At 35.8% G+C, this 15,918-nt stretch overlaps 1 protein-coding gene across 1 annotated transcript in view; it reads right to left on the bottom strand.

Annotated features, from left to right (window-relative positions):
• NYAP2 (neuronal tyrosine-phosphorylated phosphoinositide-3-kinase adaptor 2) overlaps positions 1–15,918 on the bottom strand; it is a 282,724-nt gene that overhangs the window by 62,649 nt on the left and 204,157 nt on the right. The window contains 1 exon segment of the mRNA XM_049768157.1: positions 12,206–12,412. Within this exon segment, the coding sequence (XP_049624114.1) occupies positions 12,206–12,412 (207 nt within the window).

The raw sequence follows: 15,918 nt of genomic DNA on the forward strand, positions 1-15,918 counted from the left end.
CAAAAAAATAAAAATATAAAATAACCGTCACACAGATGTACATTTTTTGGAGAAAATTAAACGAAAGAGCAAATCTATAGCAAGAAAGCTTATATATAAAATTATTTCAAATAGTTAATAACATACAAAACTATTAATTTAAAGTTCATAATTCAGTTCTAATATAAATCTTCAGTCATTCCTAGAAAACCCTAGGATATTCTTTTTATAGGCATGTTTAATGGAAAATTTGAAGGTGGGTGCTTTAGAAGTTATCAGAAAAATAATATAATATTTTTACCCATAAAAACCAATTTATATCTACCTGGCAAACATAATTCTTCTTTCTACTTGGGGAAACCATAGACCCAGACACAGGACTTTTCATTTATATTTGATATTTGCAATCATTCCCATTTCTCCAAGACAAAAAGAGTGTAAATGGCGTGATCAGTATATAAGTAGAAGTGAGCAATATCTCTTCCAGTCCACTTAGGCTGTCCCCCAGCACACAGGACAGATGATGCATCTCCAGATTTGGATCTCTCTTAGTGTCCTCCATTACTATGGGGACAGAAATAGGAGGAAGTGGAAGACTCTCTAGGACAGTGAAATGGAAATGGGGGGCACAGACATGAACTGGCCTCATATTCTAACTACAGCAGGTAAGAGAGGTGAGTTTGCCTATCTTGAAGCTTTATGGTGGTACCTGAAGGCCTCATATGATTCTCATGTCTAACGCGGATAGCTCCTGTTAGTTCTGCCTCTCTTTTCAAAGGGGCCAATCTATAACTGCAAAGTCCTTACTTTTCCAGCACAAGCAAAAAACAACTCTAGGATTCTCATCCTGGCTTGACCAGGCCCTTTGGAATCACACTTCAGGGGCCTGAGAATTATATATCAAGAAGCTTTCCAGTCTATGGTCATTGAGGACCCAGATTTGAACCTTCAAAGCTGGAAATAAGTTATCCAAGCAACCTTTCCAGGACATTCTCCTTAGATTCTTAAAGTCTCTCTCACATGGTTTTCCACTGAGGGAGACATGCTCACTTTTTATCTTTTACCTACTGAGACAGAAACTCACTGCACTCACACATTTCAAAATTTCTAGCATTTTTTTTTTTTTTTTTGGTAACCACTGCAAAGCAAGAGTAGAGTGTTCAGCTAGGGACAGCAAAATTCACAATGATTATTTCTTTTGCAAATTTTCTTTCTGAGGCCTAGCTTTTTGCCTGGGAAAGCAAGAATGATTACCTTCCATCTTTTTACAATTAGCCTTCTGGATTTTATATTTGTTATTTACATTCAAGTTCTGTAAAAACACTCTTCGGTGATTTCAAATAGTTAACTTACTCTGTATTCTCTTTTCCCGGTGGTTTTTCAAAGCCATATCACCAGTATCAGGAGAAATACAAACAAAACTATTTCTCTGGTGAACACAAATGCTAACAGTAGTCGTCACAGTTTTCCATAGAGAAATAAAAGTGTGACCAATGGGGATACGACTTGCATAACTCTCCAAAGACTCTTCAAATGAGAATAGTATGATGCGTTTACTACTCAGATTCAAAAAGCAAAAATTAAATGCTAGAGTGTGGAAATAGTAAGCAGAACCTCGCAACAGGATATGGCCAAATATCTCAAAGGAAATAACTGAGCACCCAGTTCCTATTGGGAAGGGGAGCAGCTGTAGAGTACTGCCTTCCGGTACTCTACTAATCTCAACTGTTGAGAATGACAGCCAAGAGGGCCATCACCATTGCAGTCGACAGCTGCCTGGGGCCCATATGGAACCATACAGGAAGTTAACTGACATCCTAGAATGAGAACAGATAACAGAAAAGACCTGAATTCCACCAGGCTAATCTGTGTTTCCTTTTACATAATAAGGACAAATAATACAGAAATCCTAATCTCTTTCAATTTATAGATTGTGTTCTGTGAAATCAGGACAAATAAATATCATGCTTTGGAAACAGGATAAAACCCAAAGGGAGAAGGTGGCTTTGTACTTTCTACTTTGTTTTTATTTTCAAGAGTTTGGTCTTCTAATTGAAGAATATTTTTACTTGAGAGAAAATGATAATACTTCAGAAGAGCATGGATATCTATCTATTACTTATAGATATACTATGTTCAAACATGGTGACTTAAATGATACTCTTTTAAATTTGTTGATGAGTCTGGATTGATGAATGTGTTTGCTGGTCTTGGCTAGATTCACTCTTGCTCAGTGGTCAGTGGTGAATAAAGAAGGGGTTTATGAATTCCAAGATATACATTCTCACAGATTTTTGGAGGTAGGTTTTCTGATTGAAACCTGGTTGCTCTTTTTTTTTTTTTTTTTTTTTTTTTTGGCTTTTTGGGCCACACTTGTGACTCTCAGGGGTTACTCCTGGCTATGCGCTCAGAAATTGCCCCTGGCTTGGGGGACCATATGAGGCTCTGAGGATAGAACCGCCATCTGTCCTAGGTTAGCGCATGTAAGGCAAACGCCCTACCACCTGTGCCATCACTAACACCCCTGAAGTCTGGTTGCTCTTTTCTTTCCTCCATGATAATTTCCTCATCGACTAGGCCTGCTCAAGCTTGTTAATGAGTAGAGATGACAAAGAATACATGGGACCATCCATAGCTTCTAAAGGCTGAGATTCAGAAATAAAAACAAAGTCATTTCTATCTCATTCTAGTGGACAATGCAAAATGCATAGTCAACCAGATTCAAGGAATCTTGATGAAGAGCTATGAAATCACACTTCAGTAGACATGGGCACAGGAAAAAGAAATAACTGAAATCATCACTGCAAACTCTGTACCTTATTGGTGCCATGAGCACCAATAAAAGAAGTGAGGGTATCACTTGGGAATTTTGTAGCTGTACTTTATACTAATCATCTTCTAAAAGTATGCATTCAGTTTACATTTTTTTTTTTTGGTTTTTATTTTGGGGGCCACACCCGGCGTTGCTCAGGGGTTACACCTGGCTGTCTGCTCAGAAATAGCTCCTGCTGTCTGCTCAGAAATAGTTCCTGGCAGGCATGGGGGACCATATGGGACACCGGGATTCGAACCAACCACCTTTGGTCCTGGATCGGCTGCTTGCAAGGCAAACGCCGCTGTGCTATCTCTCCGGGCCCCAGCTTACATTTTTATTTGATAAATAAATATGTAAAGAAGGTGGACATCCCATCCTCTTTCTTGCTCCTCACACTGATATGAATCGAATATTAGTTTCTCCAGGAAATCTGTCTGAATCAAACTTTTTGGTCAGCTCATAAATCAGGTGACTTTACCTTGCATTTCTTCTCAGAAGTAGATAAGAATTTTGGCTGATTTTCTGTTTCCTCTGCTAAAAACAGAAGAAAGTTTTCTGTTTTCTGTTCCTCAAAGCTCTGTGTGCATTGTCTACCAGATTAATCTTTGACAGATTTGAGATCTCAACACTTATCATTACATGTCATGGAGAAGATACTCCATATTTTTATTAGAAAATTATTACCAAGGGAACAAATTGTGTAGATGAATGAATATAAGTTGAGTATTATGAAAGAATATGTATGTATATATTTTCAAATTTCAATATTTTCTTATGAGCTCCAAAATCTTGCCTATATGGTTTTAAGCCTAATTCAGTACTACCAAGTAAGACAGGAACATTGTAAAAGGCTAAGATTGTTTTTCAATAACTGTTGGTAATGTAACCATCACGTCTTAAAATTGCACCTTTCTCTGCATTTCATAAATATAAACTAATGGGAATAAAATATGGCTATACACTTGTAAAATGTTTGTTAGAAAAATGCATTAACAAGCGAAGCAATGTTATACCAACAATTGTCCTTAGTCATTTATATTATGCATAACTAAAGGAAACAGTATATTGTATTTGTCATGAGCTGAGCTTTTCAAATAAAATATACAACCTTGTCTCTAGAAAAATATTAGAGACTTTTTCACTAAAGTTTAATGGCACTTTAATAAATAACATTTTACTAGCTACTAAAAGTGAGTTTCATATCAAACATATCCACACATGTTTTAATATATTCCTCACAATGACTTATGCAGTGACAATTCCTTTATCTTGTCTGTAATGGTAGAGAAATTAAAGTAAAGCACATTTACAAAATTTACTCAGATCACTACTACAAAAATATTCATTTATTCACACTTTGTTAAGCATGGTTGACTTACACTAATAAACACACATACACACACACACACACACACACACACACACACATATATATAGTTTTATTAACATTGAATTCTATCCTCAATTCTATGTTGCTAGTCTGTTTTAACTTTCTGTTCCCAGAAACATTCTGGGGTAGAAAGGAATAAATAATGAGTGATTTTGAGTTTGGGCTGCCAGAAGTTTTATCAGCAAAGGTATATCATTTTTAAAAAGTTCTTTCTCTTTTTCTTACATTGACATTTTAAGTTACTTATTCCTTCATTTGCAATCGATTATACATCTGTTCTGAGTATCATGTTACTCTTTTTTTTTAAGTTATTGAGTCGCCATGAGATACAAAGTTAGAAAATAGTGTGGCAAGTTTCAGTTCAACGCTTATCCCTTATCACAAGAATTCATTTTCTGCCACCAATTTCCCCAGTTTCACTCTTGTTCCTCCTCCCTGCTTTCTATGGCAGATACTTTGCTGTTGATTCTTTCTCTCCTTTCCCTTATTTTCCTTTTAGGCACTGTGTTTTTCAATACTGTTACTGACAGGGTACGTGCATATCAATTTACCCACATTATGTCATTTCAAGAAAAGTTGATGTGTTTCTGAATTTTCAAGAGGAAGTCCTTTTATTCATTTACATAATTTATTATTTATCATATGTAATAATTCTTTTTTTCAGTGGCCTTATTCTTGGATTTCAGTGTATTTTCCTTTCCTGAAGTCCATTTTCTATTTCTTCTACACACATGACCCAGTTCTGCTGGATCCTTGCCCAGGTGTCTGAAGCCTACAGTTACATTCTCACATCCTTATCCATTCTCCCATGAAGTGATGGGAATATAAATAAAACTGCAAATGTCTTAAAAACTAAGGTTCAAGATGTGGATGTCATGACAACGTGATGCTTTGTGCTGCACTATTCTAGCCATTTTCTAAGCTCAGGTCCAAGATTGATTACCACTACTTAGAGAAAATGTACCTTCCTTACTCCAGATCAGCAATTCTTTCTAGGAAAGACTATTATTTATTTAATACTCATTACATTCCAGACACCACAGTGTGTTAATATATCATCTCATTGAGTGCTTACCTGTAATAATCACTAGTGTCTGTGAGTTAGGTATTATTCTCAACCATCTTTTATGAAGTTTATAGAAATAAAATTACATGCCCAATGTCATCATACCTTTTAAAAACTAATCAGAAATCATATTAAATTCAGAATTGCTAGGTGCTTAATTCTTAGAGATGCATGTACTATCTGATAATGTACTTGTCTGATACTGTACAATCTTTTCTCTCCTATCAGATTGGCATAATAGCTTGAATTGGTAAAATTGGAAGAATAAGTAGAATGTACTATTTGATAATGTACTATCTTTTTATTATTATTATTATTATTATTATTATTATTATTATTTTGGTTTTTGGGTCACACCTAGCAGTGCTCAGGGGTTACTCCTGGCTCTCTGCTCAGAAATCACTCCTGGCAGACTTAGGGGACCATATGGGATGCCGGGACTCAAACCACCATCCTTTTGCATGCAAGGCAAATGCCCTACCTCCATTCTATCTCTCAGGCCCCTATCTTTTCTCTTATATAAGATTAGTAAGATGTTTTATACTAGATACAAATGTGTATGTAAAGACTTTTTTTTCAAATAAAATCAAATGTATTCATTTTTCACTTCTTATAACTTGTAAATTCAGAATTCTGAATATGAAGTGCTGGTTGATAAAGGTGAGAATTAAATATTTTTTCTGTAATGGGTCCTAAAGAGCCCAGAATAGTTCTGCAAAGGAGGTGATGGTAATGGGCATGGAAATTTTCAGGCTACACTGATTTTACCTTAGAGTCTGTTTCTCAACCACAAAGAAAGCTTTGAATTACAGAATTCTATATTTTTTCAGGTTGGAACTTGAAAGCATTAGAATTTGGATTAGAATTAGGATGTCCCAGATAACTCATCTTACCCTTGCTGAAGTCATGATACTTCCCAAATATTCCCCACTCCTATTCCTCATACATCTATCACAATATTTCATCTACTGAACTGACATTTACTTTTGAATGTGTGTCTTCAACTGAAAGCCACCTTCTCTGTGATTCAGGGTTAGGCCACTTATCTACCAGGGCTTGATGGTACAGACCAGAAAAGGCAAATTGGCAACAGCCTTATTATGTTACCTGTACCTGTTTCACTCAATGCAAACTGAATGCCTACTTTACTTTCAAATTGAAAGACTTCACATACTATAATTCCATCTGGGATTTGAAGTGATGCTCTCAAACATCACCTGGAATGCATATCTTCTGTGCCCTTGTTGCACATAATATCAGAGAGACACAAGCTGAGGTCTTTTAAAATGGTTTCATTCATTGGGTTAAAGCAGAAACATCTAGGTTTATGCCCCAAATATCTCTTAATTTAATTATCTTCTTTCAGCTTTATTCCATTTTAGAAAGCTATATTAATTCCCAATAGTCATGTAGTTTTATGAACTGACACCATCCCCGCTTATAATTCAGTATCTCCCACCAAACTTTTTATTTAAAAAAATCTATATTAATTTTCTTCCAGGATTTTGTGTAAACAGTGGGTATTAACAAAATAACACATTTAATTGTAATCCTGCTAATTTATAGTTAATAGAATCATAGTAAGATCTCTGAGTGGGAGAGGCAATGTTTTAAACAGCCTATGGTTTATGTTTGTCTCCTTGAATCCATTGGATATCAGCTCTTGGATATTTTGTGTTGATTAATTCAGTGATTGAAATCTGAATTTTTGTTCATACTCTACTTCCTTGCATCATTTCCATTTTCCTCCATTATTTTCATGAGCACTTAAAGTCCCAGTTCCCCACTGCCTTCAAGAATCACTCTGTGGGGAATCTCTGATTTACTAAATAACAGTGGTTGTAATCAAGTACCACAGCAATGTTAATTAGAATCAAGATTAGATTTGAGATCTGACATATTCCTTCGCTTTACTTCAGCAATTCCTTCATTCCTCAAAAGAGCTGTTAAGAACAACCATTTCAAGTGGCTAAACTACTTGTGGTAAAGCAATAGTCTGTGACTGGCATGAGTGTGTATATATAAGAGAGGATAGAGAGCTTGAGTGACAGAAAAAGAGGAGGGAGTGGGGAAGGGAAGGAAAAATGGAGGAAGTGGTTAAAAGAGACCCAGAAACAGAAAGGTGACAGAGGATGTATGGTGGAAAATGTGGGCTTTTTATCCTTTATTATGAGATAGAGAGCTCAGGAAGGAGGGTTCTTGATTGCAGGCCAGTGTTCCTAATTAGGATTCTGACATGTTTTTTAGTATAGAATTAACATGTTAGATTCTTTTATTTTCAAAATATATAAATTACTGACAAATATGTTCTCTTCCTCTGTTATAGTTACTTTAGAATTGGCATGAAGGTAACATAAACAAATAAAATGTCAGTAATACTGTGATTATGGTGAAAGGAAGTGGTCACTCTGGAGGAGGACATAGTGCTGAAAAGAGGGAAAGTGATATGCACAGTATTGTAGGGTGCAGTTTCTTTTGTTTTATTTTGTTTTGTTTGTTTTGTTTTGGGACCACACCCAGTGACACTCAGGGGTTACTCCTGGCTTTGCTCTCAGAAATTGTTCCTGGCTTGGGGGACCATATGGGATGCCATTGGATCGAACTGCAGTCCTTCCTAGGCTAGTGCAGACAAGGCAGAGGCCTTACCCCTTGCACTACCGCTCCAGCCCCAGGAGCAGTTTCCTAAAGGAAAAAAAAGAGAAGAAAGTGGCTGCCATAGACGTAGGCTAGGGAAAGTGTGTAGGAGGGACACTTGTATCAATGGTGAAGGGAAGTGGACAGGGGTGAAGAGATACGTGTTACATCATTTTGCGCTTGAAATTCAGCCATGGATAACTTTTTAACTTAGTAGTTCACAGTGATTCAAATTATTTTTATTTGTTTTGTTTATTTTGGAGGGGCATACTCCACAGTGCTCAGAAGTTACTTCTGGCTCTGAACTAATTACTTCTTGCAGTGCTAGTAGGACCATTTGGGATGCCGGGGATCAAAACATAGGTAGGTTGCATGAAAGAAAAATACCTTATCTATTGTACCATTGCCCCAGCCCCAAGGTGATTCAAAAACCTTTCTTTTAGTGTCCAGTTCAATAGCTGTACAGAAGATTATCTAATATGCAACAGCTTTATACACACAACTTACACTTACCCCTAATATCAAATACAGACATTTCTGCATTTGTCATATAATAAGAACTTTTTCTTCTTTAACCTGTATTTACTGCTTTCAATATCTAAAGAGAATTAGAAGGACTAAAAGTATCTATGCCATTTCTTCCGGTCAATAGATAATTCCTAATACAAGTAGAGCTGAAAGACCCAGAACAGCAAGTTTAGATCCCATAAGGCAAAGGGATGCTTCAGTAATTTGCTGAAAGAGAGAATATGTGATAAATTGTTTACACTCACAATTTCTTGGAAGATTCATGTCAAAGTGTCAAAAACATCTTACGGCTCACTCATTTTTAGGTAATTAACTAGAGGTTCAATAAAAGTTTAATTGTGGAACATCTATTGTTTCATTTTTATTCATTTCACAGTCTTGTTGTTTGCCCACTCATTTTGATACTTGGATTTTCCAGAGTTCAGTCTGTTACAGTCTCATCTTAATTTGCTGTTTATTCTTCAGAATCATTTCTACTTTAAATCTGGAAAGATAGTATAGAGGGTAGGTTGCTAGCCTTGCATGGGGCCAGCCCAGGTTGCATATTTAGAACTCCACATTATCCCCTGAGGTTGCCTATAGTGATCCCTAACTATACAGGACATATTCCAAGGTGCAAAACCAGAAGTAGGCACTGAGTTACAGTGGGTGTGAACAAAAATAAACAAGCAAATGAATGAACCAAACAAATGAAAAATAAGCATCATTTTTATCTTAGGTTCTATCTAATCCAATGTTTTGTAGTTTCAACCTATGTTTTCAATAAAATCTTGCTAGTTCCAATTATACTTGGAATTCTATAATTCCAATGTTCTACCATTTTCTCATTGGGATATTAAGAGTATTTCCCAGGTAGCTCAGTTACACCTTATTATGTCTTAACTTCCATGGACAAGCTGTGTTCCATAAAGATCACTCTGGACAAGAACTCGATACTGAAAGTAAATAAAGTGACTGGCAAGGCACCCCTCCTTGTCAATAGTGAAAATCACAGTATTCAAAAAAGAAAGAGAGCAAGATAGCAAGTCAGCAGGTAAGGAAGAGAGAGAGGGGGGGGGGGCGGGGGGGGAAACATGCCTGCCTCAGAGACAGGAGGGGCTGGGTTTTTAGGGAAACTGGAGGCACTGGTAAAGGAAAAAGTGCACTGGTGAAGGGTGATGTACATCCTATGACTGAAACTCAATTATGAACAATTTTGTAACCACGGTGTTTAAATAAAGTGATTATTAAAAAAATAAATAGGGGCTGAAGTGATGGTGCAGCAGTAGGGCATTTGCCTTGCATGTGTCTCACCCAGGATGGATTGGGATTCGATCCCCCTGTGTCCCATATGGTTCCCCCAAGCCAGGAGTGCATAGCCAGGAGTAACCCCTGAGAATCACCAGTGTGGCTCAAAACCCAGAAATAAAATAATAAAATAAATAAATAAATAATAACTCAATCTTTATCAATGGATTCACCTGGACCCTTATTTGAATCCTTTTCAATTATTACTGAATCATACATGATGAAATTGACTTATGTTATTCCTAAGGTTGAAAATATTCACATGAATACAAAATATCCGCCTCATACTTCAAACCTAGCCACAAAAAGATTATATTCACTTATTATGTAATAGCATCCATTCTTTTCCTTATCCATAGTTGTTCATTTTAATTCCAGCTATAAAGCAGAGGATTAATGATTTAAAATAAAGGCATTTATTAGCCCAATAAATATCTTTCATATTTAACTTAAAAAAAAGTTCAGGGCCATAGAAGAAGGAAGTTAAAATAATACAAAGATCCTAAGTTTTTAATGGCATTATTAAATATCATTCAACAATGCCAAATTTCAGCTTTTAATATTATGGGATTTCACAAAATTTACTTATATCTGTACTTATATACTTGTGGATAAAAGTATTTCCAATTAATACACCCTGCTTTTAGTGTTCTTTCTATCTGCTGCCAATATTTCTGCAGTTTCTTTACTCAGTTCCCCATCTCTTCATGGTATACAGTTTATTTCATAATGTTGTAAGTGTTACTGATGTAGAATGTAGACTTCTTTCTCCTTTACTGTATTCCTGGTAAGCAGTTCTTGATATTTCAAAATCTAGTTCAATTATTATATCCTCTAGTAATTGTATTTTTATCTATCAAAATCCCAGTAGTTCTTGTCAAAATAATAGTTATGGGAAAATAATATATTTCCCATATGATTTACACATTATATATGTATGACAGATTATATTGCAGAGGCCATTGATCCATCTTTTACTTGAATTTGAGTACCCAAATGCTAGATGTCTTATCCATCATTAAGCTCTCAGGTTACAGAACAAAGTCTATGACACAATAGGCAAGGTAATACTTTAGGTGTTAGTCATAATAGGAGCAAATGATATTTATTTTGGGGATTGGAACTGGTATAAGTTAGATGATTTTAGAAACACTAATAATATGCTTAAATAATCATAAGTTCTAATTAAATAGTGAGACCAATATTTAATTTGGACTATCTTTAGTTTCCTACAAAACATAATATATTCTCTATGTTTTTTTAGGTAAAAGACACAAGTAATTTTTAATATAGCTATAGCTGTTTATACTTTACTGAAAATGATGTATCTGATTTCTGCTACCATCATATACAATATTTATCATTGATTTGAACTAATACTTTTAAGTTACTATGCATATAATTTATTTTCTAGATCAATCACACCTTTAAGTTACAATTTAAATTAGGGGAAGAGAATGTCTTTGCTTCTGCTACAGATTCTAAAATCATCTTTTCTCAAATAGTGAGTACATCTAGTTTTAATTTTAAGTGGTTCATAACTGTCTAAGCGACCCTGGGCTAAACTTATGCAAATTTCTTCCTAAGATGAGTACCACAGTGGACAAGAACATTAAAGGGCTGGTCTTTTCGTAAGAGCCCCAGTGCTATGAAGAGACGAGAACCTGAAAAAAGTATTCAGGTCACTTGATCATTTGTAATTCAAAGTAAATGTAAAAAAGTAGAAACTGCTTTTAAAAACTAAATGTTTAAAAACAATTTTCTTTTGCAAGGCATATTTTACTTTTACTTATGAGATTTAAAGTCATATTAGATTAGAATTAACATTTCTAGTTGGAGATTTAGTGCCCAATGGTATCTCCCAACTTCCAGTCTTATCTTCCTTCACCCCAGCTCTCCATTACCTCTGTTAACTTTTTAATCCTCAGATTTATTTTCCATTCAGATTTACTAAATTTATTTTACATCTCAATTTCACAATATTGTTTTAAATCACATAGCTTGATGAATTAAAATTATTTTAATTAGGTCTTCTGGAATTGCTGTTTTAAGTAGTTTCTAGAGTGGTCGTGTCATATATTTCCAGGAAGCATCGCTCACTTTTTCATTGTTCTTGTCAATGATAATCCCTGGCAGGGGTCTCAAAACTCAATTTACCTGGGGGCCGCAGGAGGCAAAGTCGGGATGATCCTTGAGTGCAAAGTCAGTAGTAAGCCTTGAATATTGGGGGTGTGACCCAAACAACTAAAACAAAACAAAACAAAAAAAGATTCTTCTAGGGCAGGGCCACAAAATGTTGTACGGAGGGCCATTTGTGGCCCGCAGGCCACGAGTTTGAGACCCCTTCGAGGGACAATTTATTGTTATAGCCCTTTGGGTGAAGTGCTATTTATGCAGTTTCTATAAGAGGCACATCTGTGCTATGCCCCTAAAAGTGATAATTGTATCAGTACTTTCTAGAAAAATGGAGACTTGCTATATGGATGATCATGAACTGTCGTCTTACCTGAGCCATGGTTTCCTGCTAGCAAAGTGGGGCTCACAGAGCATCTTCCAAGTCTACTGGTGACCACAGGTGGTCCTGGTGTTCCATCCCATTCCTGAGCTTTCATAGGCTCTCTGGATGCTGCCCCATGATGACTTCTCTCTTTGCTGTCCAACTTTGGTAATGGTTCTGTGCTGTGGCTGCGAACCTTCATCTCCTCTGTTGATTCTATGTATTAATCAGAATTACAATTCATTAAACAAGAGTCAAATCCTCAATTTTTTCCTATAGATTCAAAAGCAAGGTTCCATATCTTTTTTGGAAACTTGTGTTGGGATTAGTGGTTACAACATGCAAATATAGTAGGAATAGAGGTTGCACATGCTCTGAGGTATGAAGATTAATTTCACTGGGAATCAATTTTCTCTGTGTATATAGAGAACTTCAATGAATCTGGACTCTTTAACGTCTCTTTCTCCTGCTTCACTCTGTATCATTTCTGGCTCAAGATCCAACAACAGTCTTGAATTACTGCAACTACCTTCTGACTCTGCCCTTAAATCCCCAATGTGCAAGCTATGTACACATTGTAATCCATGTAAAATACAACATGATCATTTTTATTATCATCATCCACTCCGTTGTGGTAATAATTCTGTGCTGTATTAAGTAGTATTTAATCTCATATATAACAAAGGTGGTTCGTGAGTGAATCTCATTTGCTACATTTAGAACAGTGTTACTTTAAGCAAGAGTAAGGTATGATAACAGTGTTACTTTAAGCAAGAGTAAGGTATGATAATGTATCTGTTATACAAGTAGAGACTATAAGAACACATAAAGAGAGGAGGCTGGAAGTTCCAGCTCACTTCATGAAGCTCACCACAAAGAGTGAAGAGTGTAGTTAGAGAAATAACTACATTGAGAACTATCCTAAAAATGAGAATGAATGAGGGAAGTAGAAAGTCTGTGTAGAGTACAGGCGGGGGTGTGGTGGGAGGAGGGAGATTTGGACATTGGGGATGGGAATGTGGCACTGGTGAAGGGGGGGTGTTCTTTACATGACTGAAACCCAACCATAATCATGTTTGTCATCAAGGTGTTAAATAAAGATATTAAAAAAGTGTTAAAGAACTTCTAACTTTTGACTTGTTTCACAGTCATTCTTTAGTGCAGATTCAGATATATGTTCAAAAGCACATGTAATACAGCCTTAAGAGTACTATCTGCAAGTTCCGTTGAGAGTTGTTTTACTTCAGCCAATTCTGTAGTGCATACAGTGTATGTAATGCAGTAGAAAATTTTTTAAAACAAAAATGGAAATCATTCATAGTCACCTCTACTTAAATCCTCCCAGAAATGTCCTGTCTCTCAGAGGTTATATCTAAAGATTATTAAAGTTGAACACACTACCTATTCTACACTAATTTTTCTTCAATATTCACATCTTGTTTTACTGACATTGTATTAAAGAAACACTTCTCATTTTGTCTTTTTCGTTCTCTAACCAAAACTCTGAGGTTTTCTAGAATTTTATTCCCCATTGTCTCAGGATACAATTTTTTTTTATCTTATCCTTGATCCATTTAAGAAATGTGTGAAGCAAGACTCTGGAAACAGCCAAGATACCCTTCAACAGATGAATGGCTAAAGAAATTGTGGTATATATACATAATGGAATATTATGCAGCTGTCAGGAGAGATGAAGTCATGAAATTTTTCTATACATGGATGTACATGGAATCTATTATGCTGAGTGAAATAAGTCAGAGAGAGAGAGAAAGACACAGAATGGTCTCACTCATCTATGGGTTTTAAGAAAAATGAAAGACATTCTTGCAATAACAACTTTCAGACTCGAAAGGAAAAGAGCTGGAAGTAACAGCTCACCTCATGAAGCTCACCACAAAGAGGGATGAGTTTAGTTAGAGAAATAACTACGTTTCGAACTATCCTAATAATGAGAATGTACGAGGGAAATAGAAAGCCTGTCTAGAGTACAGGCGGGGATTGGGTGGGGAGGAGGGAGATTTGGGACATTGGTGATGGGAATGTTGCACTGGTGATGGGTGGTGTTCTTTACATGACTGAAAGCCAAACACAATTATGTATGTAATAAATTTGTTTAAATAAAAAAAAGAAATGTATGAAGCTTTCCTCACCCATATCACTAGCTCATGATTCATTAGTGTCACCTCTGTATCAACATAGATTACTGTCATCTGTATGTGTACTGTAATTCATAAATTGAGATGACCAAGAGTTAATTGAAGGCAGGAAATTGAACTTTTTTTTAAGTTAATGCCTTCAGATCCTTGAATGTTACTCAATAGGTATTTTACTAGTTTATTTAGTTCATTTATCAACTCTTTAAGCATATTTTTGAGATTTAGAAAATATGTGTGTAGAAATGTAGGTATGTAGAAAATGTACCACTCCTAAAGGAAAGGAGAGTAAAAAATTGCCAAACATGTTTTAAAGAACAAAGGAACTTGCAGTATTTTGAGAACTATGACTGGCTAAAATTTACACGTTGAAATTTTCCAAGCTTGAATGTATAATTTTATAATGGAATCCCTGAGGAACACTGTAGTGAGAAATTAAAGTTCACAGATATGTTTTGAGGAATCTGGATGTTTCTTTCTTTAAACTCTCAACTCTCAAACTCTCAAACTCTCCTTGTCTTTTGTTAACATTATAATACATATATCACAGTTTGACTCCTAATGATCTGAATTCGGAAAACAGATCATAGAGGTGCTTGAGTTGGCAACCCTCAACTTTCCCCAAAATACTATGAATCTAGCCCTGACAGCTGATCCATTGATGAAAAAAAGTTAATCACCATTTTTTAAATTAATATATTTATTTAAACACCTTGATTACAAACATGATTGTGGTTGGGTTTCAGTCATGTAAATAACACCCCCCTTGACCAGTGCAACATTCCCAACACCAGTGTCCCAGATCTCTCTCCTACCCATCCCACCCCACCCCCCCATCTGCACTCTAGACAGGCTTTCAACTTCCCTCATTCATTCTTATTGTTAGGAGAGTTCTCAATGTAATTATTACTCTAACTACACTCATCACTCTTTGTAGTGAGCTTTATGAAGTGAGCTGGAACTTCCAGCCCTCATCTCCTTTGTCTCTGAAAATTATTGCAAGAATGTTTTTCATTTTTCTTAAAACCCATAGATGAGTGAGTCTATTCCAGGAGTGGCAAACAGGATTTTTACCCTCACTCAAACTGGAAAAATGCAATATGTGTTTAATATATTATTGTTAAAATTATATGCTTTTGTGTGTTTGTCTGTTTTGGCAGTTTACTGCATTGTGTGGCTCTCTGACTCTCACCGTTTAAAATTTTGGCTCTTTGTGTAGAACTTTTTCACCACCCCTGGACTATTCTGCATCTTTCTCTCTCCCTCTGACTTATTTCACTCAGCATAATAGATTCCATGTACATTCATGTATAGGAAAATTTCATGACTTCGTCTCTCCTGACAGCTGCATAATATTCCATTGTATATATGTACCACAGTTTCTTTAGCCATTCATCTGTTGAAAGGCATCTTAGTTGTTTCCAGAGTCTTGCGATGGTAAACATTGCTGCATTGAATATAGGTGTAAGGAAAGGATTTTTGTATTTTATTTTTGTGTTTTAGGGTATCACTAATCATCAGGGAAATGCAAATCAAAACAACTATGAGGTACCACCTCACACCACAGAG

This window comes from Suncus etruscus, chromosome 2 (genome assembly GCF_024139225.1).
Source record: "Suncus etruscus isolate mSunEtr1 chromosome 2, mSunEtr1.pri.cur, whole genome shotgun sequence".
NCBI classification, from domain to species: domain Eukaryota; kingdom Metazoa; phylum Chordata; class Mammalia; order Eulipotyphla; family Soricidae; genus Suncus; species Suncus etruscus.